The sequence below is a fragment of the Mesoplodon bidens genome, assembly GCF_964165515.1.
Source record: "Mesoplodon bidens genome assembly, chromosome: 10".
Taxonomy (NCBI): domain Eukaryota; kingdom Metazoa; phylum Chordata; class Mammalia; order Artiodactyla; family Ziphiidae; genus Mesoplodon; species Mesoplodon bidens.
This window is the reverse complement of record NC_138172.1, coordinates 65678081-65706077: the sequence shown is the minus strand read 5'-3', so window position 1 is coordinate 65706077 and position 27997 is coordinate 65678081. Positions and strand designations below refer to the sequence as shown.

The following is a 27997-nucleotide window of genomic DNA, read 5'->3' as shown; positions in this document are numbered from 1 at the left end:
AGCTATGGAGCGGTGCAGCCGCTGCCATCGCCTCCTCCTGCTGGTACCGCTGTTGCTGGGCCTGAGCGCGGCCCCCGCCTGGGCAGGTAAGGGGAGTCCCAGCGCCTCGTTCATCGGAATCTCCGCACACCTCGGGACAGGGGACAGCTGATGCCTGGGCAGCAGGGGGGAGCTTCTGGGTCCAAGAATGGGATTGGGGGGGGTCAGGGGTCCAGACTGGAGGGCAGGACACCTAGGTTCCTTGGAGCCAGGGTGGGGATCTCTTTGCTTCCTTGAAGTGACTGGTGGAGGGCAGGTTAGGCTGAATGGCGGAGCATCACCTGAGGGCAGTGAGTGGGGCTGGATGGTGGGGTCCTCCAGCACGGCCACTGTGGTCCAGCTGGTGCTGGAGTCAGGGGTAGATGCCAATGTTGATGGGTGAGAGGCGCATGTCTGTCTTCTGTCTTTCTGTCTGTATCTCTGGGGTGAGTGGGGGAGCATCCTTGGGTCAGAGCAGAGCCTCGAAAGTAGAGAATGAAGGGATACCTGGACTATTTGTCCCATCAGCTTCCCCGACAGGATCCCCTTCCCCCTCCCCGTGCCCTCGATGCTGCCACGCGGCTGGCTCTGGGGAGCGTTGGGGCTGGCTGCCAACAGGACGGCCGCTGGACAGGCCAGGATCAGGTGTCTGAGGCAGGAGCCAACTCTTTGCATTCCTGCCCCGCCCCTCCCCCTCTGGCCAGCCGGGCTCCCCTGGGACCCTGGCATCCACAATCCCAATCTTTTCCTTCTTTTTCCCAGGATCCAGAAGTCCTGGTTCCTAAGAAAGGGGGTTTGATGTTGGAGGGGAGGAGGCTGGGAGTACCTGGGTACTAGGCAGGCTGGAGCAAGCCCCCTCCCCCCGGGGAAACACTGGAGGCTGGTTTGCATATAACTTGACTATTCATTTCTTCTCTGCTTTGGAGAGAAGATGGTCAGAAAAGCAGCATAAAGGATTAGATTGGATTACAGAAGGAAGAACTTTCAAGATAGGAGGAGCGTGAGGCTCAGGGACAGAAAATTGAAGTGTGGGATGTCTGTAGACTCTAGGAGTCTTTTTTAGGGAGAAAAGGGCAACTTTAACATGGAGGCAGGGGGATGGCTGAGATGACTGTCTCTTATTTGGGGGCTGAGTGGGTAGAGGTGGGACTCTAGTGGGAAATAGGTTAGTGTGGAATTCATCAGAGTAAAGAAAGGGGCGTTTGGGGGGCCAGAGGTAGAGTGGTGGGGGTGATGGGGCCACCAGTGGGGAGACTGGGACAGATTGAGGCCAGAGACAGTGGGGCACGTATGTAGCTTGAAGTGGGAAGATAGGTGGGCAGACCTGTTGGTAGGTTGTCTATAGGATGGAACTGTACTCTTCTGGGGTTTGGTGGAGGGTGGGGCCCTCTGAGGTCTCCTTGGCCTGGGGTCTCTGTGAGTCTCTGTGTCTCTGTCTCACTTACCCTTCGTCTCTCAAAGCGGCCCTTGTGTGTTGGTGTTTGCGGAGCTGCCACACGTGGGGGCCAGGCTAGGGCAGGGGGGTGGGAGGGGGCAAGGCCGTGGTTTCCCGGCTTCTGGACTCAAAGGGCCTTTTCTCTGCCTGCCCGCCCCACCTCACCCACCACACCCACCTCTGCTCTCCCGATCACTCTGGCCCCTGCCCTGCCCCACACTTCTATGAGGGTTTTGCTGGAACTTTCTTTGGGATTTTTCCAATCGAGCTGATGGAGTGAGAAGTATGTGTATTGGGGAGCAAGTGAGGAAGAGGCGACCTGTGTCTTCTCAGGAGTTTGAACCCTCAGAAGCTGGGTTCTAGGGTGACAGGGCTGGTGACCCGGGTCTTGAATCTTTGGACCGTGGCGGGGTCGGGGGGCAGGCACGGTCAAAGTTCCAGGTGTGGGGAGCTTGCCCTGGTTTTGGGCAAAGGACTCTGATGGGATCCACAGATGTGTGGCTCCAGGCCCTGGACCTGCTCCGGCTCCGCGTGGCAGCTTCAGGCTCCCCACCCACCCCTGCACCCCAGCCCATCTCCCAAGCCAGGGGCACCAGCTCCTGGGGTGGCCCTTTCTTGTATCTCCTTCCTCTGCATGGTCAGAGGTGTCCCCACCTCCCCAAACACGGGAATCCCAGCAGCTTGCAGTCCCCTCCCCACAGAGCTGCCTCTCTGTTCCCTCCCTCGTGGCCCCCCTGCACCTCCCGTGCCCAGGATGATCGTTTGCCCAGATGTTGTTTATGCTGGAGACGTGGGACTGAGGCCAGAGACCCAGAGACCAAGAGACACAGAAAGGGAAGAAGAGAGGGAGAAAGGAAACCGTTCGGTAGAGTGTGAGGGAAACGGAGGAAGACAGAAGAGCCAGGGAGAGAGAAAAACCCACAGAGACAGAGAGAATAAGCGCGACAGAGCTAGAGTAAAGGGAAGGCAGAGTTGGGACAGAGAGGTTAAAAGAGAATAGAGAGAGATTCATAGGCTGAAAGACGGAGATAGGGAGAGAGTGACAGAGACAGAGGCTGGGAGGCGGGGACAGTGGTGGGCACGGAGCTGAATACCGGCTCAGTGCTGCCCTTTTCCAGGTGACTTTCGTTTTCCATCCATTCAGGCCCCATTCAGGAGCAAGTAAGGGAGAGGTGACTTTTATCTTCCAAGGAGTTTGAGCCCCAGGAAGCTGAGCTCTAGACCCCAGATGTCCCCTGTGTGGGCCTTCCTGAGAGTGTGTCCCTTCCCCTGACCCTCGTGGACTCTCCCAGGTGCAGCCCCTGTGGACGTGCTGCGGGCCCTGAGGTTCGCCTCCCTCCCTGACGGTGTCCGGAGGACGAGAGGCATCTGTCCAGCTGATGTGGCTTACCGAGTGTCCCGGCCCGCCCAGCTCAGTGCACCCACCCGCCAGCTCTTCCCAGGTATGGGTGACACGCTGGAGGAGGGAAAGTTGGCCAAGGTCACGGGGCAGGGTCTGGGATCAGACACGAGAGGGGAAGGGGTTAATGTCTCGCTTTGCCTCTCACTCCACCTGTGTGTATCTCTCGGGTACCAGGAGGCTTTCCCAAAGACTTCTCTCTATTGACTGCTGTCCGGACCCGCCCTGGCCTCCAGGCTCCCCTCCTGACTGTCTATAGTGCCCAGGGCGTCCGACAACTGGGCCTGGAGCTTGGCCAACCTGTCCGCTTCCTGTACGAGGACCAGACTGGACGGCCTCAACCCCCTGCTCAGCCCGTCTTCCGAGGCCTCAGCCTAGCAGATGGCAAGTAAGTCAGTTTGCTCCTCTGGCCTGTCTGGCCTACCCTTTCAGGAGCTCCCCTCTGGCCCCTGCCCGCAGAGCCCCCACGCCCTAATCTAGGAAACCCTGCTGACCCTGTGGGCCACCACTCACTTACCCGCTGCCCAAACTTCTGCCTAGTCACTTCTAGCCCAGAGTTTGGGCTTTAGAGTTTAAATCCTTGCAAGTAGGACTAGCTTGTACCTTGGGCAAGTTCCTTGACTTTTTTGAGCCTCGGTTTCTATGTCTGAAAAATAGGGATAATAGAATTGTGAGAATCAAATGAGAAAGTGATGGGATGGTGCCTGGTGTATTGTAAACCCTCGGTACATGGTAGTTAACTGTGATTACTACTATTGTTATCATTGGCTTGTCAACTCTTCCATCAAGGGCTGCTCAGCCCTCTTGACTTTCCCCCCTTCAGTCAGTTGCTTGAACCTCCCGCCTCCCTGTCCCTATGACCAGATGGCACCGTGTGGCTGTGGCTGTGAAGGGCCAGTCGGTCACCCTCATAATTGATTGCAAGAAGCGAGTCACCCGGCCCCTCCCCCGAAGTGCTCATCCAGTATTGGACACCCGAGGCGTGATCATCTTTGGTGCTCAGATCCTGGATGAAGAAGTCTTTGAGGTAACCAGAGCAGTCAGAGAGAGGAGTGACTTCTGGTCCTATGCCTTGTATCCACTCCCCTTCTGACCTCAGTACCCTGTCTTCCTATGTCCTACCCTTCACTTTTCCTTTCATAAATTTATATTTCCATTTCCTATCTTCAGGGCTAATTTTTTTTTTTTCTGTAGGAGAATTGGGTGCCCACTTATGTGGCAGGATTGTCCACAGTCACTTATTCTGTCACTCGGTTTTCATTAGTCCACCCATCCATCCATCCCTTCAACTGATTCATCTGCCCATCTATTCACCCATGCATCCATTCACACACTCACCCACCTACTCAAGCATTCAGTCTTGTATTCTCCCACCTGCCCATAGTTCCCCTGCTCAGTCACTCCCTCCTTTAAACCACCCATCTATTCAGCTATCCTTCCATCCATCCATCCTCTTTAACCCATCCATCCATCTATTCACTCATCCATCCACTCACCCACCCCGTCTACCCATGCATAGGATACACGCATGCCTCTAGCAACTCATTTACCCACTGCACTCTCCACCCTACCATTTCTTCACTTCCATCCATCTGCCTACATACTGTTTGTATCTACTGTGCACCCCCGATTTATTTACCCACCAATCCACCCACACATACATTCACCATCCATCAACGCTCCCATTCAGTCAAGTGTTCGAGCCCCCATTCCCCCACCCACCCACCCACCCATCTATCCATCCATCCATCCACCCATCCATCTGTCCATTCACCCACCCAGCCAGTCAACATTTTCTGAATACCTGCTGGCCCAACACTAAGGGGGAACACAGAAGAAGAATATCAGATCTCTATCATCCCAAGGAACCACCAGTTCCACTGTGGAGATGAGACAGTAACCCCAAACTAGAATACAATGCAGGGTGCGCTTATCACCACATGTGGGCACAAATAAATGCCACTGGAAATCAGACGTGTCTTCCCCCCATTTCCAGAGATCCTGAGAATTCTCATCGTCACTGTCATTGGAAGGTCAAAGCAACTAAGGTTGGGCCACTGTCTCCAGAAGCCCTTGTGAACAGGCTCATGCATGGCCACATGGGCGGGGTGTAGGCCAAGAGTTGAACTTACAGTTGGAAGGTTTGAATTCTAGTCCTGATTCTACCACTTCGAGTGACCTTGGGCCAGTCATTGTCTCTTTGAACTTTTACAAATGGAATGTGCTTGGAAAATAGGCATAAAGATCCTTGTCCTACTGACTTCAATCCTTGTCCAAATGTCCAGTTGTTGTGAAGGTTCAATGGCATTATGAATGAGAAGGTCTTTTGAAAACTGAAAAGAACTGTGCACATGGGAGGGCTGGTAATGACCTTCTCCATTATACAGTCTTATCTCGGATTGGCCTCCGACCCCGTGTCCCAGACTCTACCCTGTGTCTCTTGGAAGCCCACTCTGCCTCCCTCCACTGGTGTCCCTTCCTCTTGTCTTTGTAGGGTGATGTTCAGGAGCTTGCCATCGTCCCGGGGGTGCAAGCTGCCTATGAATCCTGTGAACAGAAGGAGCTGGAGTGCGAGGGGCGTTGGAGGGAGAGACCTCAGAGACAACAGTCTCACAGAGCCCAGAGATCTCCGAAGCAGCAACCACCAAGACTTCATAGGTCACAAAACCAGGAACCCCAGCGACAGGTGAGGGAGCTGGGTGAACCCCAAACTGCAGCACACCCCAGGGAGGGAGACACCTTCACATCTCCCCAGGGGAATTCCCCCCATGTCCCAGAGCTCCCCATCCTATTTTGGGCTCCTGTTCTCCCCTCCCTTGTGCCCCTCCCCAGCTGTACCCTCTATTCCCATCATACTCCCCCACCCCCAGTCCTCATTCATCAACCTTTTTATTTTCATTTAAAAATAAAAAGTCATCATGAAGAATTCGTGGCTGGGAGCCGTGTCCCCTCCTTGTGTCTCCTCCTCTGCTAGTCTTCCTGGGGCCATGCCCTTGGGCTTTCCATCCCTTCCTCGAATTAAGAGATTGCGAGACCATGGAGGGTGGGGGTGAGAGCTGGGGACAGAGGATGGGAGAGCAGAGGAGGGGAGAGACAGAAAGAGGGAGAAAGTTGAAATGGTAAGACCAGGAGGGGAAGAGGGGAAGGAGTAGGAGGTAGGGTAGGTCTGTGCAAGTGTGGATACGGGGGCCCTCTCTCTGGCCCCCTGCACAGGGAGGTGCAGGATAAGGGACTGGGGGGCGGAAGGGAAGGGAGGGTACGAATTGGGTGGAGTCTTGACAGTGACAGGGGTCAGTGGTCTGAAGATTGGAGGGTCAATCTCTTAATCACGTCTGCTTCTGTCCCACGTGTGGGACCCACCCCCCTTTCCCACCACCCCTTCTCTCTCCTGACTCCCACCCCTCCTTTCATCCCCAACTCCCACGCCACCTCCTCACCTGCCTGCCCCCCCTTCCCACCTATTCCCACCGCCCCTTCCCTAACCCTAGTCCACTGAGTCTCTCTACTATGATTACGAGCCCCCCTATTACGACGTGATGACTACGGTGACCACCCCTGATTATCAGGTAAACTTGAGGGACTTCTCCCGTTCCCCCCCACCACCCCTTGCAAACATCTATGACACCTTCCTCTCCTCCCCACATGCGGGGAGAGCCACCTTGTACTTAGACTGTGGGCGTTTCCTCACTGCCCCCTCCCGTGTCTCTCTGCTGCAGTGGCCTCCAAGCCCCAACCACAGGGCTCCCCCTCCCCCCAGGGGGCGTCGGACCCCTCCCCGAAAGCCTACCCCACCTGCCAAGAGATCAGCGGCCCGGCAGGCGTCCCCCTCTCGAAGTGGAGGTTCTGGCCCAGCTCGGGGCCAGCCTCCCCTCTCCCAGCGCCCAGCTCGGATGGCAGCTCCCCTCACTGCCCGGGGCCCCCCCAGGACCAGAGGCAGCGGTTACCGGCAGGTAGAGCCGGGGCATCCAGATCTCTGCCCCCAAACCTCTGTGACTTCGGAGATTCACTCTCCCCAAAGCGTCCCCCCTCCTAAGGGGCTGCAAGATCTGAGATTGCCCCCACCCCCCAGCACAGACAGACACTGCCCCCTGGGGGTGAACTGCTGCTTGGCCTCCCTTTCTGCTAACCTCTCTCCTTTCCTCCCGCCCCGTGCTCCTCTCCCCACACCTTCCCCCTGGGGTTAGGACCCCACCCCAGGTGAAGAGGAAGGAAACCTGGAGTCACGCCCCTTGCCACCCCCTGAGGAGGTAACTCCATCCCCCACCCTTGCCCCAGCTGGGTCGGTGGGCGTCTGTGACCCACTCCCCTTGCCCCACGTCATCTTGATGAACCAGCCCCTCCTCTGGCCGGAGGGCTCTTTGTCATCTCCATTCGTGTCCTTCTGTCTCCTGGTCACTCCGGACCTATCGGTCTGCTTTCCTCTCTCAGAACAGTCAGTCTTCTCCAGTGTCCATGTCTCCTGCCATTATTCTTTGATTCTGGAGTAACTTCCTCTCCCTGTTGGTGTCAAATGGTTTTACTTTCTGTCATATTTCTGTTCCCAGGAGCCATTTTCTGTCCAATGCTGTCCCTTTTCCTCTTCTCCCCCTCTTTCCATCCATTTCTTTGGTCATTCCTTAGATTCTTTCATCGATTATTATGTCCATGGACTGTCCACTCTGTGTCCAGCCCTCTGGCCACCCTTCTTGTTACCCATCATTTCTTCCAACCGGGCCCATTTTCTGGACCTCCCTCCACACTGGGGGCCTTTGATGGCCATCCCCCTTCTCTACAACGGCTCCCCTTGCTCTTCTTGGGAGGAAAACTCCAGTCCCTGTTACCCTTCAGAATCCTTTGGGCTGGAAGTTGTCACACCCTGGGGTCCAGGGAAAACCTCCTCTCGGCCCTAATGCCCCCGTCTACCCCTCTCCCTCCCCATCCCCGGGAAGGAGCAGACAGATCTCCAGGTCCCCTCCACAGCCGACAGGTTCCTGACAGAGGAATATGGGGAGGGTGGCACAGACCCCACAGCAGGGCCCTACGATTACACCTATGGCTATGGGGACGATTATCGTGAGGAGACGGAGCTTGGCCCTGCACTCTCTGCGGAGACAGCCCACTTGGGAGCCGTAAGTGAAAGGAGCTCCTCTTCCATCCTTGACTTCCAGTGGGAGCTACAAGAATCGCTTCCTGTTGTTTTTGATTGTTGTCTCTTGTCTCTTGTCTGAGTGGTTTTCCATTTTCTGTTCACATAAGATGTATCTGTTGCTTGAAAACATTACTTCCTGCCTTCCCTTGCCAAAAGTCTTATTCTATGGATCTTTCTGTCCAGGGCAATTGGTTGTTGTTGTTTTCTTTCTTTTCTTTTTTTTTTTCAATCCTATGGCCACTTTCTGTCTTTCTTGGTCACTTCCTGTCTCCATCAAGCTGGATTTTATAAAGCTTTTGGTCAATAAGCCCCTACCTTGTGTCCATTTTCAGTCTGTCTCGATCATTTCTTCTTGGTCGAAACAATTTCTTGTCCGTGTTGCTGCCAAATGATCTAACTTCCTCTCTCACATTTTCTAACCTACAGGCCACTTCCTGTCTGTCCCCCCCTGTCTTCTCCCCTTCTCTACAATGGCTCCCCTCCTGTCTTCTCCAGTCATGGCATCCATTCTGGTGACTGTGTCAGATTGAACTGGAAGGGACTTATTTTTTGTGTTTTGGCTCTAGTTTTTCATGCCCTCTTATCCTTTGATAATAAGCCGCTTCCTATGTGTCTCAGGTCATCCAAATCATAAAGTTTCCATTGTGGGCCTAGATATTTATCACAGCCACTTCTTGTGTGTACTAGCCTTGATGTTTGTGTTTGCTGGAAGAATTGCCTTTCATTGTCATAATCCATTTCCCAGAGTTACTTTCTGTCTGTTTTGTGAATTTCTTTTCTCTCTTGGTTGTGGTAGCCATGTTGTTGTTGAAGGTCCACTTCCTGGATCCTCTTTCCTTGGCTGCTTCCTGTCTGTCCCACCACTTCCTGTTTCTCTGGTTCATTTTCTAGCCGTCTTGGCCATGTTTAATTTTTCTTGGCCCTGGTATCATTCCTGATTCCAAGTGTTTGTCCCTTTTTTCTGTCTCCCTTCATTGTGTCCCATGTTTCCAACCACCCCCTGTCAGTGGGGTATTTCCTGTCTACTCACTTCATCTTTTGCCTCTACCCCGCTGCCTCATCCCACCCTCCCTGCTCTAACAATTCCACCCTTGACCCTCTGCTGCCTTTCCCTTATGCTGCTTTCTGGAAATTTAGGGTTGATCTGGGGTATGGGAGAGTTTGGAAATTGATCACTATTGTTTGATCAGGATGGAAGTAGAGGGGGGCATTTTGAAGATCTTTGTTGGGAGAGTTGGGTGGTGGTGGTGAATATCCTCCATTCTCCTTGTCCTTATCTTGGTTCTGGCCCCAGAGTTGGGAGTGGGCATCTGAGTGGAAGTGCGGAAGAGAGGCGACGGGTGGGCTTGAAGTATAAATGAGGGTCAGAGGACGGGTGTAGCATCCTTGCTGGGAGAGGAACTGGGAAGACTTGAGGGGCTTGGCTCGGGGCTTGAGCAACTGAGCCCAGGAGCTGTATTTTTCCAAAATCCAGTTATGAGGTCTCAGTTTGAGATATCGGTGGGGACTGCTCTCCAGATCTACTTACAGTATGAATGTCTAATCTCCAGGGAGTTTTAAACCTGTGAACCCCTTGAAACTCTAAGTAAAGTTCTGTGCATAGGGCATACACTTTTTCTTTTCTGGAGAAAGACTCCATAGATTACATCAGATCCTCATATGGATGCATGATCTTCCCCTAAATCCAAGTAAAAATCTATCCACAATCTTAGAGAGATTCTTATTTGGTGAGGTGGGGTAAAGGTGAGGAAGTTGATGGTTTCTTAAGGTTCTCAGGGAGTTTGGGGAATAAGGTGCAGTCCTCTAGAAGAGGGTTTGGGAAGGTTGGGGGTTTGGAATCCCAGGAAGTGTCTGGGGACCTTCCTGAGAGAGGTTCTCAGGGAGATGAGGAGACTGTGTTTGCTGAGGTGGAGCTGGGAATTGCGGGGAGGGGAGCCCTGAGGTCTCCCTTGGCAGACCTGGGAGGTCTGTGAAGAGGGAGTCTTAGAGGAGGAGGAAGGGACTTGGGGGTAGGGTCAGGAGGTCTCCAGAGGACCTGAGACTGCCACTGGGATGGGGGCAGTCCTGGTGTCTTGGCTGCTTACGGGCCCCCCTGGGGGTTACATATGTGTCTCTCTCAGGCTGCCCATGGTCCCCGGGGGCTGAAAGGAGAGAAGGGAGAGCCTGCGGTGCTGGAACCTGTAAGTCACTGTGGTCACCGAGCTGAGGGCAGTGGGATGAAGGGAAGGAGATGGGGGTGCTAGCCCTATAGGCTCTGACTTTTAACCTTTGACTCCACAGGGTATGCTAGTGGAGGGGCCCCCTGGTCCAGAAGGCCCTGCGGTGAGTTCTAGCTGAGACCCACTAGCCTCCATTCTTTTCACAGAGATGCTTCCTACATGCTCACCTGTGCCTTCCCCACATAGGCCCAGGCCTCCTTCTTAGAACTCAGAGCATCCTTCCAATCAAAGCTTCCCAGATCCCCAGATCTCTTCTGTAGAGACCACCCCTCAGCCACATACCCCTCTTCTATCTGAACGCCCACACCTGACACCCTCTTCTTGTGTTCTTCAGGGATTTCCTGGTCCCCCTGGCATCCAAGGCAATCCAGGCCCAGTTGGAGACCCAGGCGAGAGGGTATGAGGACATCCTATGGGGGTGGGGGGAGGGCTGCAGAGGAGCCACTGGTACCCAGTAGGGGTACCATGCTCAGTAATTTATCATTAGAAAAGAAGGTAGACTCTGGTTGGGGAGGCGAGTAGTCTGGTGTCTCACCATCATTTTTCTCCACGGGGTGTGGGGAGAGCTTGGGAAAGATGTAGGGAGGTCTATATTTATTCTGTTGAGGAGGGTTTCAAAATGATGCCAGGACCCTAACAACCCCCTGTGGCCGTGTCCTTCTCATTCTTTCCCCACTCTAGGGCCCCCCTGGCCGAGCAGGGCTCCCTGGATCAGATGGGGCTCCTGGCCCTCCCGGCACATCCCTCATGCTCCCAGTGAGTTGTCTTCTGGGCTTTGGAACGAGCTGAGGGGGGAGGGCGGGAGAATTGTGTTGTGTCACCAAGAACCAGAGGAGCAGGAACACCAAGGAGGAGTCTCTAAAGACCATCCACCCAAAGAGATTGATCTTAGGGGTGGAGGGTTTAGGGCCTCATTAGATGACCTGGAGCCAAACATGGAGCATCTAGAATTGGGCAGAAAATCCTAAATTTCCGGGGGTCTAGAGCCAAAGGAGAGTCTTTGGGGAGGAAGAGGCTCAAGAGTGGAGGTGGAGGACAGGAGTTGAGTCTCTGAAAACCTCTAAGTGACTACCTGGAACCCATGGGAGACACTGGAGGGGGGCATGGCGGGAAGTGGTGTCCTGGAACCTGGGGGATGGGGCAGACATGCTGGATGATGCCTCTGGCTGGGAGGGTCATGTGGATTTCCTGGAAGGCCCTAGACCTTCTCTCCTTGGCCCGCAGTTCCGGTTTGGCAGTGGTGGGGGTGACAAGGGCCCCGTGGTGGCGGCCCAGGAGGCCCAGGCCCAGGCAATTCTTCAGCAGGCACGGGTGAGGAAGGCTGGGGGATCTTGGTGTGGGGAGGGGTGTGGTGGGAAGGGGAAGACTCTAGGAAGAGTTGGAAGGGTAGGTTGGAGTGAATGTAGGGCAGGCGGAGATCTGGGTTGGCTTGGGGTTGAGAGGGAGGTTGGGGAAGATATAGGGCAGTGGAATGAAGATCCGGGGTACAGGGGTGACTTTGGGAAGTGACCTGGGGTCTGGAATTCTCCAGCTGCCTCTTGCTTAGCTCTTCCGTCTCCCCTGCTCCCCCAGCTGGCGCTCCGAGGACCCCCGGGTCCCATGGGATACACAGGCCGCCCTGGACCCTTGGTGAGTGAGTGGGGTGTTGGGATAGGAGATTCTTTGTGAGGGGGGGTATGGATAGTTCTGGAAAAGGACCAAGTTGCAAGTGTTCTGCTTCTTTGGGGGAGGGCTCTGAAGCCACCGATGGGTGTGTCCTTCAGCACAGCCACCCTGTCTTCCCTCTCACAGGGACAACCTGGGAGCCCTGGACTGAAAGGAGAATCTGGAGACCTGGGACCTCAGGTGACAGCCCCCACCCACCTGATCCCCAAACCAGTGTCCCCCCACTGTCTATACCCACTAACCCTGCCCCTGCCTCTCCCTCCCAGGGCCCCAGAGGACCTCAGGGCCTCATGGGCCCCCCTGGCAAGGCTGGGCGAAGGGTGAGTGACCTGGGGGTAGGATGGGTGAGGGTGGGGGATGGGAGACGGGGCATGGGGTGTGGAGGACTGTGCCCCCGCTTGCTCTGACACCTCCCCTGCACCCCCAGGGCCGAGCGGGTGCTGATGGAGCCCGAGGGATGCCTGGGGAACCTGGAGTGAAGGTAACAGGCTTGGGCCCCTCTCTGACACCCATAACTCCCAGCCCCACCTGAGCTCATTTGTTTTTAGGGATAACCGCTCCCCACTCAGGACACAGTAGAGAGGGGTGGGGTGGGAACGGGACTGGGACCTCACCTGCGCTGCCCCTCTTCTCCCCAGGGTGACCGAGGATTTGATGGCCTCCCAGGGCTACCTGGGGAGAAAGGACACAGGGTGAGTATAGGGGCATGGTGTGTTGTGATGAGGGGGTAGATCTTCTGTGGAGGGGAGGCGAGGTAGGAGGCTGAGGGTCCCAGCAGGAGCTCAGTGAAGGAGATTGGTTGGTTAATTGAAGACAGTCAGTGTCTGTCTGTGCACCCCCTCTTACCTGTTCATCCATTTTTTAGGGTGATACTGGTGCCCAGGGCCTTCCTGGGCCCCCCGGCGAGGATGGAGATCGGGTAAGTGTTGTGGACAGCGGGGGCAGGGGGGTGGCTGGGTACAGGAGAGGTCTGGATGCTGAGCCTGCTTCACCATGTCCTCCTCCTCCAGGGAGACGACGGGGAGATTGGGCCTCGGGGGCTGCCTGGAGAGTCGGTGAGTGTCAAGGGGTTTGGGGATGGGGGTGGCTCTCGGGATGCCAGAGGAGGGATGTGGGCATGAAAGGGGCACGTTTTCTCTTACCCATGCGGATCCTATCTTCCCTTCACCTGAATGCAGGGATCTCGAGGTCTCCTTGGCCCCAAAGGTCCACCTGGGATTCCTGGGCCCCCGGTAAGTGACTGTCCCTGACTTCTGACCCTGCCCTCTCCCTCTCTCCACCTTCCCTGACTGCCTCTCTCCTCCCTCCCCTCCAGCTCCTCCTCCCTGGCCCCCACCTAGCCCTGCTTCAGCCTTCACCTCATGGTGCCCTTGCAGGACCATGTCTTGTAGTGCACCAAAGGCTCTCATCATAGCCAAAAAAAAAAAAAAAAAAAAATCCTCAAGAAAAGCAAAACAAACCCCCACAAACCCACAGCCCCAGAGCCCCAGAGCCTCACGCCCTGTGGATCCGGACCGGCTGTGTTTGCTTAGGTTTGGGATGAACTGCTGTATGCCTGACCCGTCCCACCTTCTGGGATGGCCTGGCCTCAGAAACCACAGGTCCCTCCAGGGCCCAGGGCCGCCTTCCAGCCTGCTCATGCCCCTCTCGTGTTTCAGGGAGTCCGAGGCATGGATGGTCCCCATGGTCCCAAAGGAAGCTTGGTGAGTGATGGACATGGAGACCCCACCTGACCCTTAGCCCCTGGGGTCTCTGCCAAAGTCCTGTTCCCTTTGCCACCATTTCGACCCCCTGCCTGCCGTCTCGGCTGTCCCTGCTGGGTCTCGGCTCTCTGCCCTGTTTGTTCTGTCACCATCTCCTTCTGACCCCTGCCTGGTTGCCTGTTTCTAGGGACCCCAGGGAGAGCCAGGACCTCCTGGACAACAGGGCACTCCTGGGACCCAGGTGAGTGGTCCTGTCCATCCCCTCCCCAACTTTAATGATTTCCCCTGGGCTTCCACAGTGGGCCAGATCCCGGGTGGGGACAGGAAATGAAGGGTCTCAAGCCTTCGCTGCTCGTGCTCTGAATGGGGGCTGCTGCCAGAGAGTGGCCCACCCCTGGGGGGCCCCCAGTGACTTCTCTCTCCTGTGTCTAGGGTCTCCCTGGGCCCCAGGGTGCCATCGGCCCTCATGGGGAGAAGGTAAGTGATCGGGGGAATGGTGGATGGGCCAAGGCGGGGTGTAGGGTGGACCCCAAATATCTGGCTGGGGCTGAGCCTCCTCATCTCCCTGCAGGGTCCTCGAGGGAAACCAGGGCTTCCTGGCATGCCTGGCTCAGATGGACCCCCGGTGAGTGGCCTCCACCTCTTAATACCCCACCTCTTAATCCCCCTTGACCTTCCACCCCAGGGAATGACTTTCAAGCACCTTCAGTGAGTGTCCATACTGTGTGTCCCTTGCACTGGGAGGTCACTGGTGGTGCTGCTGCTAATGGTCGGTCAGTTTCATTAGGTCCCAGGGGGGCATTTGGGTGGAAGAAGTGTAGGGAAGGGTGCAGGAGGTGACAGGGGCCAGTGGTCACGCTGTCCTTCCCCTACCCCCAGGGTCACCCGGGCAAAGAAGGTCCCCCTGGAACCAAAGGAAACCAGGTGAGATCTTCCACGCCTCCTCTCGTCCCCTGGAGGGGTCTCCACCCAGACCCTGGGCCTCCAAGTCCTTGGGATTTCCTCATCTCGTCACGCGGCTCTGGCAGTCCTTTGTCCTATGCCCCCCAACCCTCTCCAGACTCCAATGTTGTAACTTCCATTTCCCCCACACCTAGGGGGTCCCCATGGTGACACCCTGAGACCCCTTTTTAATGCCTCTCTGTCTTCTTCCAGGGTCCATCTGGACCTCAGGGTCCTCTGGGATACCCAGGACCTCGAGGCGTCAAGGTAACGAACCACCGGGCTGGGAGATAAAGGCTGGGGTCAGGGGAGCCAGCTGGGGCCCCAGGAGCTTGGTCCTGCCAGCCCAGCCTCCTCCCCTGATCTGTCAGTCTCTATCCCCCACTCTAATTCCAGGGTGTGGATGGAATTCGGGGTCTGAAGGGTCACAAGGGTGAAAAGGTGAGCAATGCGCCCCTAACTTCCCAGCCCCTCCACCTGCCCCACACCAGCCTTTCTGTCCATCTCTGCCTCACCCCCTCCCTCCATCATCTGTGGTGTCCTTTCACCCCAATCTTTCTCAGGGCGAGGATGGCTTTCCTGGGTTCAAAGGTGACATGGGTGTGAAAGGTGACAGGGTGAGTAGAAACCCCCACAGTGGCTCCCCAACTCTAAGTGCTGATGATCCTCCCCTTTGGAGCCTCCAGTTACCAGCCTTCCCCCCACCCCCCCAATACCCCAGACTCCTCATCTCCAGGCTCCCTTTAGAGGACCTAATCGCCCTCTAGAGCCTGATCTGAGCAGGAACCCAACTCCGTGCTCTGTGACCCACCAGCTCGCCAATCACAGCACTCTCCCTGCCCCTGTGGGGCTCCCTGTCCTGCAGTAGCTTCGGGGACCCCCACCGACCCCACTCAGCCTCACTGGGGCCTGCCTCTCCTCTCGGGGCTCAGCCCCTCCCCCAGTCCCTATCACTCACTTCTCCAACCCCCTCACCCAGGGCGAGATTGGAGTCCCTGGTTCCAGGGGAGAGGATGGTCCCGAGGGGCCGAAGGGACGCACTGGACCCACTGGAGACCCTGGCCCCCCTGGGCTCCTGGGCGAGAAGGTGACGGGGACGGTGTGAGGGGTCTGGTCTACATGCTCTAGGGCATGGAGGGGATGAGGCCCGAGGCGCTGGGATCAGGGTTGGGGTGGGGTGCCAACAGCTGAAGTCTGCAAGTCAATCAAAGATGACCATGCATTATGCTCCTCTCTGTGTATATGGCGCCTCCTAGACACTGATGCGTTGAAGGTGGGGGGATACATAAGAAGTCAAGGAAAAGTCTCTGTTGTGAAGACCTTACAACAGATTGATGGGGACAGGGCAGAGAGGCCGTCATAGGATACCTGAAGGTACCGGGCAGAGTGAAAATGTGTCCAGACTCCAAGCAGTAGGTATTCCGAGAAGGAAGAGAGTCAGAGAGGAGGTGAGCTCTGACATCTTCAGAGCTAACTCTCACCAAGCCCTCACCGTGTGCCAGCACCGTGATAACTTGTCCTGTCAGTCCTGTGGGGTGGGCGCTACTACAGTCCTGAAGCATCAGGAGGTTTAGAAACTTGTTCATCACACAGCCAGTGAGGGCCAGAGCCAGGGTTTGAGCCCCAAAAGTCAGGCTGCAGAGCCCCTGCTCCCCACTTCTGCTCCACAGCTGCCTTGGCAAGACAGGTCCTGAAGCCTCAGGGGGCAGGGGTGGATGGTTGGGGGGGGGGCCCGGGGTGGTGCAGAGTGGAGCCAAGGAGGGAGGCGGGGGGTGGGTGCCTGCAAGGTCTTGGTGGAGCAGGACTGTGTGCTGGGAAGATGGAGCTGAGGTTGACGGGTAGGCAGGGGCTGGATCACAGCGCCTGCAGGACTTGAGCGGCAGATTTTAAGACACAGGGGAGGTGAGATTCCAGCACTAGAGTTTGGGGAAAATCCACTCTCAGCAAAGGAGAGGTTACAAAAGCCAGGCATCCTGGGAGGTGGGAAGTGAGGGGCCAGGGGCTGGGGCTTTGCTGGGTGGGGGCTCGCCCTCATCTCTGAGGGTTGGGATCTCCAGGGACGGAGCGGCATCCGTGGTTCCTCTCGCTCCTGATCGCTCCCTGTCCATCCACAGGGCAAGCTGGGTGTTCCTGGTCTGCCTGGCTACCCCGGACGCCAGGGTCCCAAGGTGATTTGTTGCCCCGCATGTGCCCCTCCTCCTTTTCCCTTCCCTGACCCCTAATTACAGGAAGCACAGACTGACAGAGCAGCGGGGGACCCTAGAGAGAATTTAGCCCACGCCCATTCTACAGATGAGGGAACAGAGGCCAGAAGCACTAGTTATTGGCAGAGCCCGCGTCTCCCACCCTGCCGCCTCCACCTCTCCTGACCTCCCTTGGCCCTTCCCTGGTCCTCTCCTTTTGTGACGTGTCCATTTTTCCCCTTCTCCATCCTCACCAGGGGTCTCTGGGATTTCCTGGTTTTCCTGGAGCCAGTGGAGAGAAGGGAGCCCGTGTAAGCTGGGGAAGGGTTGGGGGGCAGAGGGAGGGGCAGCTCTGGGAGCAGCGGCCTCACGCCCCGGGTGATGTGTTGTCTCTGCTTCGTTCCCACCAGGGCCTGTCGGGGAAATCAGGGCCTCGGGGAGAACGTGGCCCCACGGTGAGTGCAGGGGAGAGACATGCGGCTCAAGGTCCAAAGAGGTGCTTTGGGGCTTTTCTGACAACTCCCCTGTCCTCTCTCTAGGGTCCACGGGGTCAGCGGGGACCCCGAGGCGCCACTGGGAAGTCTGGAGCTAAGGTTGGTGGTCTTGGCAGGGCTCGTCCCCCCCTCTGCCCTGTAGCCCAGCTGCCCTCAACTCCTCTGGCCTCAGGGTTGGCTAGAAAGCATCTCCTCTCACTCTCTGACTGTTTCCCCCACAGGGAACATCGGGTGGTGATGGCCCCCACGGGCCCCCCGGAGAGAGGGTGAGTGTGGCTTGAGCCCCCTGTTCCCCAGCGCTCCCCAGGGAGCCGGAGTGGGGCCAGCTCCCTCTCACCGCAGGGAGAGGCCCCTTGCCCAGCACCCTTCCCCATTCTCCTGACTCAACCCAGCTTTGTCTCTAGGGTCTCCCTGGACCTCAGGGCCCTAACGGATTTCCTGGCCCCAAAGGACCTCCAGTAAGCTGACCTCTGACCTCTGACCCGCCTTGGTACTGTGAATCCTTCCCCATCCGCCTTCCCAGCCTAGAGCTCACCTGACATCTGAACCTCTTCCAGGGCCCCCCTGGGAAGGATGGGCTGCCGGGACACCCAGGCCAGAGAGGAGAAGTGGTAAGTGGTGCCCCAGCCTCCTCAGGCCCTCACTCCCGAGCTGTCCTGTCCCGAAGGCCCGCTGGGAAGGTTCTCCTGGCTGCGTGGAGTGCATCTCGGCACTGCTCAGACCACAGCCAAGGACTTGGTGGTGACCCTGCCCTCCCGCCGGGAGCCTGGGGTCCGTGCCACAATGTCCACGCCTGACTGTGTGTTCTGACTGCCCTCTCCTCTCTTCCTCTCTCAGGGTTTCCAAGGGAAGACCGGCCCCCCTGGCCCCCCAGGAGTGGTGGGACCCCAGGTATGCCTGCTCCCTGGAGAGAAAGGACCCCAGACCCTGGAGTTAGTCTATCTGCCTCTCTTCTCCCTTTTCCTGGTCACGGGCCCCTGCCCCTCCTTTGCCTGAGCTGGGCCCCTGGGACTGGGATTTGGAGCAGGGATCCCAAATTTCAGTCTGTTTCCTGGACCGGTTCTCATCTTCTCGCATCTTGGAGAAGAGGAAGGTCCCCTCAGGGACACCAGGTGGTATGGTTACTCCACACCGGGGAATGAAAACCAGAGCGGGGGCCTAGGAGAGCTCCGGGAATTTCCCAGGAGCTTTGGGGCAGACATGAAGGGGTTCTAAGGGAAACTTTAAGGTGGACAGAGTGAAGGCTCTGAGGCTGGAGTCTCTCTGTCTCTCCCAGGGAGCCGCAGGAGAAACCGGGCCCATGGGGGAGCGAGGTCACCCAGGCCCCCCGGGACCCCCTGGAGAGCAGGGACTCACTGGAACAGCTGGAAAAGAAGGGACAAAGGTCAGTAAGGGGTCCGTCAGGGGGGAACTTGGGGGTCTAGGGTTGGGGTGCCTAAGGGAACAGGCAAATGGGGATTTGAGGGAACAGAGATCTCTGCCCAATTTGGGAGCGTGGAAGTGGCTCATCACCTCTGTTTCCTTTTAGGGCGACCCTGGGCCCCCTGGGGCCCCAGGGAAGGATGGTCCTGCTGGTCTGAGGGGCTTCCCGGGAGAGAGGGGCCTCCCTGGCACTGCTGTGAGTGTGATTCCAACCTGGCTGCCTGTAATAAGTCACCAGGCTTCCCGGCACCCCTCAGCGTCACCCTACTCCCGTATCCCCACACCCATCCTTCCCTGCATGTCTCCTGGACCCCATGTCCCCCCTTCCTGTCTCATGTCTGTTGCCTCTGATCTCTGGTTCATAGGGCGGACTTGGTTTGAAGGGAAATGAAGGTCCAGCTGGTCCCCCTGGCCCTGCAGTAAGTCTGGGGTCCCTGGGGGGCAGAGGGAAGGAAGGATGCGGTGTGGCATCTGGATTTTGGCGGGGCTGCGGGACCGGGCAGGGTCAGCCATAAGGCATCTGATGTTGGGCTCTTCTCCTGGGAACCATGGTCAGTGGTCCTCTGGTGTAGGAGGGCTGTGGTCTCTTCCTTGGGGGGTGTCTGACTCTATCTCCTGTCTCAGGGCTCCCCTGGGGAGCGAGGTGCAGCAGGCTCTGGAGGACCCATTGGCCCCCCAGGGCGCCCAGGGCCGCAAGGTCCCCCTGGAGCAGCAGGAGAGAAGGGTGTTCCGGTGAGTGTGGGGTCCCTGGGGAGATGCTGGGGAGGGGTCTGTGAGCTGATGGGTTACGGGGGATTTCCTGTAGGGGTGTTTGAGGGGCACAGCCATCTCTGGGTCATGACTCCTTCCTTCATTTCTCACAGGGTGAGAAGGGCCCCATCGGTCCGACTGGCCGCGATGGGGTGCAGGGTCCCGTGGGGCTTCCTGGCCCTGCTGGCCCCCCGGGCGTGGCAGGAGAGGATGGAGACAAGGTGAGGGAGCCCACAGACCCTGGACCCAGTCTCTTTCCCGATGAGATTGCTGGTCTGGGCATGGCCCGCAGTCCCTGTCTGCTTATTCTCCCCGCCCCACCCACTCCTTCCTCTGACGTCCCACCTGCTTTCTACCCCCAGGGTGAAGTGGGAGACCCCGGACAGAAGGGCACTAAAGGGAACAAGGGGGAACATGTAAGTGTCCATTCCTTTGACTTTTCACCTCTGGCCTTTAACCTCATTCCCACCTGGTCTCTCCCCTTGTCTTGCCATCTCTGACTCTTCTTTCTCCCCCAGGGCCCTCCTGGACCCCCTGGACCCATTGGTCCCGTGGGGCAGCCTGGAGCCGCGGTGAGTGACCGATATCCTGTCTGCAGCTTTGATTCTGCCCTCAGTTTCCCTCTGCCCTTGGGCTTGGGGGTGGGAGTGGGGGGCTCCAGGCCTGGTGCCTGGCTCTGTGTGGGGCTTGTGGCTAGAACACACCTGACCCACGACCATCTTTGTGTCCTTGTCCTGCCCTCCTCCCACCTCAGGGGGCAGATGGGGAGCCTGGAGCTCGGGGTCCCCAGGGACACTTTGGAGCCAAAGGTGATGAAGGAACAAGAGGGTTCAATGGGCCCCCAGGACCCATTGGTCTACAGGTGAGTTGGGGGGTGGAGACAGGGGCTGAGAGGCAGGGTCATGCTGGAGCTGATGTCTGCCCCAGACCCCCCAGACCCCTGATGACAAAGGAGGTCTGGGGAGGTGGCGGCAGAGGACTGGGTGGTAGGGGGTGTGTGGAATCTGGGTGGGGGGATCTCTCTGCCGAGGGCTGTGCTCCAGGTGGTTTGGTCACCTGGGTCTGTGCTGTGTACACCTGCGCAGGGTTTGCCAGGCCCCTCGGGGGAGAAGGGAGAAACAGGAGACGTGGGCCCTATGGTGAGTGGGACCCCATTGATAGGGTGTGATCCCGACTGATTCCAGCCCCACCCGCTAGGCACACCCCTGCTCATCCAGCCCCCACCCCAGCAGCCCACTGCCCCCGACTCCCAGCTCCCTGCATGCCATTCCCTGGCCTGGCTGCCTCCCTCACCCTCCACCACTCACGTGCATCCATGGCTCGCTTTCTCTCACTTCCCTTCCCATCATGTGTATCTTTTCTCCAGGGACCCCCCGGACCCCCAGGACCTCGAGGCCCAGCTGGACCCAATGGAGCTGATGTGAGTCCTCTTGGCCCCTTGTCCCTCCAGATCAGTGTGGCCAGTCCTCTGCCTCCCTTTCCCCAGACTGTAAACTCTAGTCTCATCTCAGATGCCAAGAGAAGCCGGTGGACCCTGGGAAGGTCTCCCACTGTCTCACTGCTCTGACCTCAGGCCCTCCTCCAGGCTCCGCCCTCCCATGGCCCCCCCCCCTCCCATAAGCAATGATCCCTATTTCTATTCCTCTTCCAGGGTCCACAAGGTCCCCCTGGAGGTGTTGGGAACCTGGGTCCCCCTGGAGAGAAGGTACTGGGAAGGGGTACATAGATGGTCTGGGGGGATGAGGGTTGGACTTTTGCCAATTTGGGGGGCTCAGAAGAGAGTGAGGGGGAATATCAGGATTTTTTTGGGGGTGGTGGTGGAGGTTTTTGACCCCAATCTCCTTGCAGGGGGAGCCAGGAGAGTCAGGATCTCCGGGACTCCAGGGCGAGCCAGGGGTCAAGGTGAGTGGTCGTTCTGAGGCCCTGCTCCGCAATCCCCTTCCCCCCCTCAATCCCACCCCCACCTTTCCTGTGACCTCCTGGAGCTGGAACTCCTGCGCAGCCCATGAGTCTGTGCTCCCGCTCATTCTCCGTGAGGCCTGGTTCCTGGATCCGGGCGGGCTCTGTCCCCCTTTCCTTCAAGGCAAGAGGGGCCAGGGACTCCCACCCTGGGCTTGACTTTCTGTGTGCACCCCGATGTCAGCGAGGCACGAGGGGGAGGCTGGAGGTTTCTTAGAAGGGGCTGGATCTTTGATCTCTGGGACCCCTTTGGGACCATCTGTAACCTCCGCTCATCCTCTAGGGTCCACGCGGGGAACGTGGGGAGAAAGGAGAGTCGGGGCAGCCAGGAGAGGCGGGACCACCAGGGCCTAAGGGCCCCACCGGTGATGACGGCCCCAAAGGGAACCCTGTGAGTTTGGGGGTAGAGGCTGCGAGGAGGCCCCTGTGAATGGAGATCTGGGGATATGGGTGTGAGGATCTTGGAGTTTGGGGAGCCCAAGAGTGTGGGGGATGCCTGGGAGGAAGGCTTTGTGAATGGGGTCTCCTGGGAGGGATGTACGGGGTCGGGGATCCAGAGAGAAAGTGAGAGAAACCCTAGTTAATAACCTGAAAGCCTTAGAGGGCAGGCAGTGCAGGAGGTGGGGAAAAGGGGGTGCTGGAGACCCTCTTCCTAAGTGGTGCAGGTGGGCACTGCCTGTAGAGAGGGAGAGTGTGGCATGTGGCCATGGGGGTCTGTGTTGGCCCTGCGTGGGCTTAGGGGGCTGTGACCCTGACCCTTGGTTTCCCTCTGGATCAGGGTCCTGTTGGCTTTCCTGGTGACCCTGGCCCTCCTGGAGAAGGTGGCCCTCGGGTGAGTCTTACCTGGGGAGGGGAGGGGCGAAGAGGTGGTCTGCTCTGGAGGGGCTCTGTGTGGCCGATGGGCATGGGCGTGGGGACCAGGGTTGTGGTAGGGCAGGTGGAGGGATGGGAGGATTAGCAGTTTGGGGGGTGATGCCAACCAGGTCAGGGCCCCCCCCCCCCCTCTGACCTTGCTTCATCCCTGCAGGGCCAGGATGGTGCTAAGGGTGACCGCGGAGAAGATGGAGAGGCAGGACAGCCTGTGAGTGCCCGGTGACCCCTACCCCACCACTAAGCCCAGGCCCTCAGCCCTGTTTCCCCTCTACTATGCCCTATGCCCGAGGGGTCCCTCACCCACCACTCTTCCTCCCTCCATAGGGATCCCCTGGTCCCACTGGGGAGAATGGACCTCCTGGACCACTTGGAAAGCGGGTAAGTGAGGTCGTCACCTGGGACCTTGCGGGGCAGGCTGGATGGCAGCTGGGGCAATGGCAGGTGGGATGTGGAGGGAGATGCCTGGTGTGCCGGTTGTCCTTGGGTGAGGTGTGTATGTGTGTGACCATGTGTGTTTGTAAGTGTGCTGTGTATATTTGTTCCTGTATATTCTGTCTATTCTTGCCAGGGGTGGTGTTGTGTACCAACCAATCAGAATGGACACGGAGGGAAGGGGCTGGCTTTCCTGGGGAGGCCCCTGCTGGGTCAGGGATTAACCCTCTTTTTGCTGGTGGTGTGTGGGCAAAAGGCTCTTCACCAAATGCACAGAACTACTCAGTATTTTAATAGCTGATACAGCTGTACCGGCTCTCCCATCCATGAGTCGGCTTCTGCGATTGTGCCTGTGCATGCGCAGGTGTGTGTGTGTGTGTGTACACGTGTGTGTGTGTACACGTGTGTGTGTGTACACGTGTGTGTCTGCACCAGGAGGACAGTGAGGGGGAGGGAGGTGAGCCTGGCTATTCACTGCCGCCTCCACCTGCAGGGACCTGCTGGTGCGCCTGGTCCTGAGGGGCGACAAGGAGAGAAGGGAGCCAAGGTGAGGGAGAGGCCACCCTGGATGCTGGAACATCCCTTCGATCGTCCCACCCCTTTGGTCCTCACACTGCAGCCTCCAAATGCCTCCCCCACATCCACCATCTCCACGCCGAGCCCCCTGTGGGGACAGGGTTCCCTATACTTGTCCCTGCCCCAGGGGTCCCTGGGGTTTGACCCCTCCTCCCTGCCTCACCCCCGTCCACCTTGGACTCCCTGGCCCCAGCCACACCCCCTCCTCTGCCCTTCAGGACACTTTTTTGGGTGTGTTTCAGGGGGATGCTGGTGCTGTGGGCGCCCCGGGAAAGACAGGCCCTGTGGGTCCTGCAGGCCCAGCAGGAAAACCTGGTCCTGATGGTCTGCGGGGGCTCCCGGGCTCAGTGGTGAGTCACGGAGCAGAGAGGCTGGGCTGGGGAGGGGGAGGTGCATGGTGTGGGGACACTCTTCCTCATCCCCGTGGTCCCCTCAAATCTGCAGGGTCAGCAAGGCCGTCCCGGGGCCACAGGCCAGGCTGGGCCTCCAGGCCCTGTGGTGAGTGACTGTGGACAGGGTGGGTGGGTGGTGGTGGGGCCCTGGGGCAGTGGGCATCCAGCCTTGGAGGAAGTGGGAAGTGGTGGGGGGAGAGTGTGGTCCCACCTCCCCCAGGAGAGAGTGACTTCCTGTCTCCCCACAGGGACCCCCAGGGCTTCCTGGCCTCCGGGGCGATGCTGGGGCCAAGGGAGAGAAGGTGAGTGACCGCACATTGCCAGGTGTCTCAGCCTCACCCCTGAAACCTCCGGGGGGCCTCGTGCTCTTGGGGAGCCCTTCCTCAATCAGGGCCGTGGCAGCCCCCCCGCCTTTCCTCAGACCCGGCCTTGTCTGGGCTTTGACCCCTGTGGTTCCCTCTCTTGTCTTCTGGGCTTTGACCCCTGTGGTTCTCCTTCTCCCCATCCACGTGTCTCCTCTCTGCATCCCCCTGACCGCCTGGCCCCTTTTCCAGGGTCACCCAGGTCTCATTGGACTGATTGGCCCCCCGGGGGAGCAGGGAGAAAAGGGTGATCGAGGGCTTCCTGGTCCTCAGGGATCCACAGGGCCAAAGGGGGAGACGGTGAGTAGAGTGCGTGGTCCTGGGAGGTCTGAGGGTGGGGTGAGGGTGGGGATCCATGGGGGTGTGGGAGGGTGGGGGGTGGAGACTGAGCTGGGGGGGGGGAGGGGAGGAGGACCCAGTTGAACCAGGCCCCTTCCTTTCCTAGGGCATCCCAGGAGCATCTGGCCCTATTGGTCCTGGAGGGCCCCCCGGCCTCCCTGTGAGTACCCCATCTGTTCCTCAACTCAGTCCTCTAAACCCCCCTGCCCCCCTCCATGACCCCCCACTGGCTTCCACGACAATGCTAGCATAACACTCATAGGCTCCCGTGTCCCCCATATGTTCCTACACCTTCAGTGTTTCCACTCCTGTCCTTCCAGGGCCTCCCGAATGTCCCCATGTCCCCCATGCCTGCCCCTCTTGTGATGGCTCCACGGTCCTGTGAACTCATGACCTTGCCTCTCCAATTCTCCTTGTTCTGATCTTCCCCTGTGGTGACCATCTCTTTCTTGCTCCTCGTTTCACAGGGACCTGCTGGCCCCAAAGGAGCCAAAGGAGCCACAGTGAGTGACCCCCAGCCAGCTCTGACCTTCCCTCCCCCCAGCCTTCCCTGGGTGGACTGTCTCTTCAAAACAAACGTACTCCCTGCCAGTGGAGCCCCTCATTCCCAGCCCAGAGACTGATTTGACCCTTCTGTGACCTTGATTGCATTCTTGACCTCTTGACCCCTCCATGACTTCATTGACTCCCTTGGCAGGGCCCAGCTGGACCTAAGGGAGAGAAAGGCATCCAGGGCCCTCCGGGACACCCGGTGAGTCAGTGTCAGGTCCTGCTCTTCTGACGGTCCCCCTCTGTCTGGGTGTTTCTCCGCATCGCCCTCACCCTGACCTGTCTCTTGCCCTCTCCACCCTTCCCTCCACCAGGGCCCCCCCGGCGAGGTGATCCAGCCCCTGCCCATCCAGATGCCCAAGAAGACTCGGCGCTCAGTGGATGGGAGCCAGCTGATGCAGGAAGATGAGGCCGTGCCAACCGGGGGGGCCCCGGGCAGTCCTGGCGGGCTGGAGGAGATCTTTGGCTCCCTGGACTCCCTGCGGGAGGAGATTGAGCAGATGAGGCGGCCGACGGGGACCCAGGACAGCCCCGCTCGCACTTGCCAGGACCTGAAGCTCTGCCACCCAGAGCTGCCTGACGGTCAGTGCCAGGGACACGACATGCGAACAACTGCGTGGACACGAGCAAGCAGGATGGATGTCGGGGGAGGCTTGGGGAAGCTGTGGGGCAGGGCCGAGGGTGGAGGGGCTCGGGGCAGCAGCTCTTTACCAACTGGGTCAGAGGTACTTCAGTATTTAGCAACTGATATGGTCCTACCAGGCTCATCAGCTCATTATCTGCTCGGGGTCTGCAGGAATAGATAAACAGACTCGTGGACACACATGCTGGCATGTACACACACAGACACGTGTGCAAGCCTACAGCCACACGTTGGACCAGTGTGAGGGTGTCAGTGCTCCTACCCCCTCCGTTTGCGAGCCTGGGGGTGCTGCTGGGGGGAGGGGCGGCAGAGACAGACAGGGGCATAAGGTGATGAGGAAAACCAGAGCTGTGTTCTGGGGGTCTGGTGGGGGAACGGAGGACTGGGTGTCTGAGGGCAGGTGGGGGCGGCTGGTTGGAGCAGTGGGAGGGAAGTGGGGCAAAGAGCATCTTGGGTCCAAGACCTCGGGGGCCCTGACCCTCCCCTACACTCGACAGGAGAGTACTGGGTCGACCCCAACCAGGGCTGTGCTCGGGATGCCTTCCGGGTTTTCTGCAACTTTACGGCAGGAGGGGAAACCTGTGTGACGCCCAGGGATGATGTCACGCAGGTGAGATCTGGCCTCTGACTGCCCTGTCCCTTGCACCACAGTGGAGCCCCCCTCTGGGCCTAGTGGTTTCTGGGTTTGTTTGACAAGTTCCCTGACCCTTGACCCTGCAGAGCCTGCTGACTCTTATTCCGTTCCTTCTCACCAGTCTTCTGATGCTCACTTCATCTCCTTCCCTTGAAAACCTAAGACAAAAGTCTGCCTTTTATTTATCCCCTGGTTCCCACCCCGGCCCCTTATTTCTCCCCCAGCCCTTTCCTCCCACCCATTCCCCACCCATGACCCTGGCTCAGCCGCCCTGCTTCTGTAGCTGCTCTGCAGGCCCGTGTCCATCCTTGACTACAGCCCTCTCTCCTGCCAGTTCTCTTACGTGGACTCCGAAGGCTCCCCGGTTGGTGTGGTCCAGCTCACCTTCCTGCGGTTGCTCAGCGTCGCAGCCTACCAGAACATCTCGTACCCCTGCTCTGGGGAGGCCCGCGATGGCCCTCTGAAGCTCCGAGGGGCCAATGAGGATGAGCTGAGCCCGGAGACCAGCCCCTACGTCAAGGAATTCAGAGACGGCTGTCAGGTGGGAACCAGGGAGAGCTGGGTGGGGGCGGGTCCCAGACTCAGGCTGGAGGAGGTGGTGGGAAGACCCTTTGGCCAGGGGTGCTTGGGGAGAGCATGAGGAGGCCAGCTTCCTGGTGTCAGGAAGGGCAGGAAGGATGGAACGTGGTTGTCACCTGTGTGCACATGGCAGTGTCACCTAGAGTGAGTCATGCAGGCTTGTAAGCACATTTACACAGGTTTCCCTCTGCACACACGGGGTATAAACAATGCCCCCTCCCCATGGAGGGGCACATGGACACCCCCAATCTGTATATACATCCCCAGAGTCGCCTGGAGAGGGTCACACAGGTACACACATGTGGAATCGTGTTGGCTGTCATCACACACTTACACCCACAAACACATGTACACACGTCCCCGTGGAGTCACACAGGCTCACACAACCACTACAGACAGATAATCTCAAAGGCAAACCCAAAGCTGCTCAGACTGGCCCAAGACTGCATGCGTGTGCATGCACACACACATGCACAACCTTCCCAGCTTTCCCAATCCTGACTCTCTGGAAGAAACTTTAGGAAGAAAATTTAGCAAAGTCTGAACATGGGACACGGATGAGAGGAACAGCAACTCAGGGCACTTGAAGGCGCGGAGAGCCTGGGCCTGAGGTTGGGGTGTCCGCGGGCCCTGTGTACCTCTCCCATGCTCACTCCTCTCACTCTGGTGTCTCCCCAAGACCCAGCAAGGCCGGACGGTGCTGGAGGTTCGAACACCTGTACTGGAGCAGCTGCCAGTGCTGGACGCCTCCTTCTCAGACCTGGGGGCCCCCCCGAGGCGGGGAGGGGTGCTGCTGGGGCCTGTCTGCTTCATGGGCTAAGACCTTCTCCTCTGTCTGACCCTGTCCGTCGACACCAGGCCCACCTGGAATCCCACAGCATCGGCTCTGTGCCACCTCGCAGAAGGGCTCCTCGCCATCTAGGGGGCCTTGGGCCAGGGCACCGAGTGCCCCCAGTCAGGGGCAGTGCAGGGGAGGGGTGCACCTGGGGCTCGCAGCCCTCCCACTTGGAGCCTGTGCCCTGTTTGACAGCTGAGACCCTTATTTAAAATTTACCTCCCAATCACCCCAAACATGTGGAAGAGAAAGGACACTGTGTATTTTGTATTTAAAAGTAATTATATTAATTATTTAAAGAGTGGAAAACAAAATGACAAAAAAGATAAAGAGAAATGCCAACAAAAATCAGCGGACTTTGGAGACAGGGCTCTCCAGGGGCGAGCCTGGCACCCTCATCTTTGCCTCAGGGCTCTCCTCAGAGACTGGGCGGGGGTTGGGGGCTGAACCCCGCCTCCCTCACACC

At 58.2% G+C, this 27997-nt stretch overlaps 1 protein-coding gene across 1 annotated transcript; it reads left to right on the top strand.

Annotated features, from left to right (window-relative positions):
* Positions 1 to 4: 4 nt before the first annotated feature.
* On the top strand, positions 5 to 27821 carry COL11A2 (collagen type XI alpha 2 chain; the record flags this gene model as incomplete). Its single annotated transcript, XM_081246195.1, has 66 exons — positions 5 to 86; positions 2746 to 2895; positions 3030 to 3240; positions 3717 to 3879; positions 5347 to 5538; positions 6341 to 6418; positions 7037 to 7099; positions 7781 to 7960; positions 10101 to 10160; positions 10261 to 10302; positions 10534 to 10596; positions 10881 to 10955; positions 11424 to 11510; positions 11772 to 11828; positions 11991 to 12044; positions 12131 to 12184; positions 12292 to 12345; positions 12503 to 12556; positions 12730 to 12783; positions 12875 to 12919; positions 13043 to 13096; positions 13523 to 13567; positions 13755 to 13808; positions 14000 to 14044; positions 14139 to 14192; positions 14447 to 14491; positions 14723 to 14776; positions 14906 to 14950; positions 15073 to 15126; positions 15489 to 15596; positions 16624 to 16677; positions 16950 to 17003; positions 17103 to 17147; positions 17232 to 17285; positions 17408 to 17452; positions 17591 to 17644; positions 17744 to 17797; positions 18024 to 18077; positions 18463 to 18570; positions 18715 to 18804; positions 18974 to 19027; positions 19233 to 19340; positions 19472 to 19579; positions 19721 to 19774; positions 19877 to 19930; positions 20113 to 20220; positions 20444 to 20497; positions 20725 to 20778; positions 21010 to 21063; positions 21207 to 21260; positions 21601 to 21708; positions 22096 to 22149; positions 22345 to 22398; positions 22515 to 22568; positions 23116 to 23169; positions 23441 to 23548; positions 23643 to 23696; positions 23839 to 23892; positions 24145 to 24252; positions 24398 to 24451; positions 24759 to 24794; positions 24989 to 25042; positions 25155 to 25422; positions 25981 to 26093; positions 26452 to 26658; positions 27376 to 27821. 66 exons carry the CDS (start codon positions 5 to 7, stop codon positions 27514 to 27516), a joined length of 5211 nt encoding a protein of 1736 aa, XP_081102321.1. The 3' UTR covers positions 27517 to 27821.
* Positions 27822 to 27997: the final 176 nt, after the last annotated feature.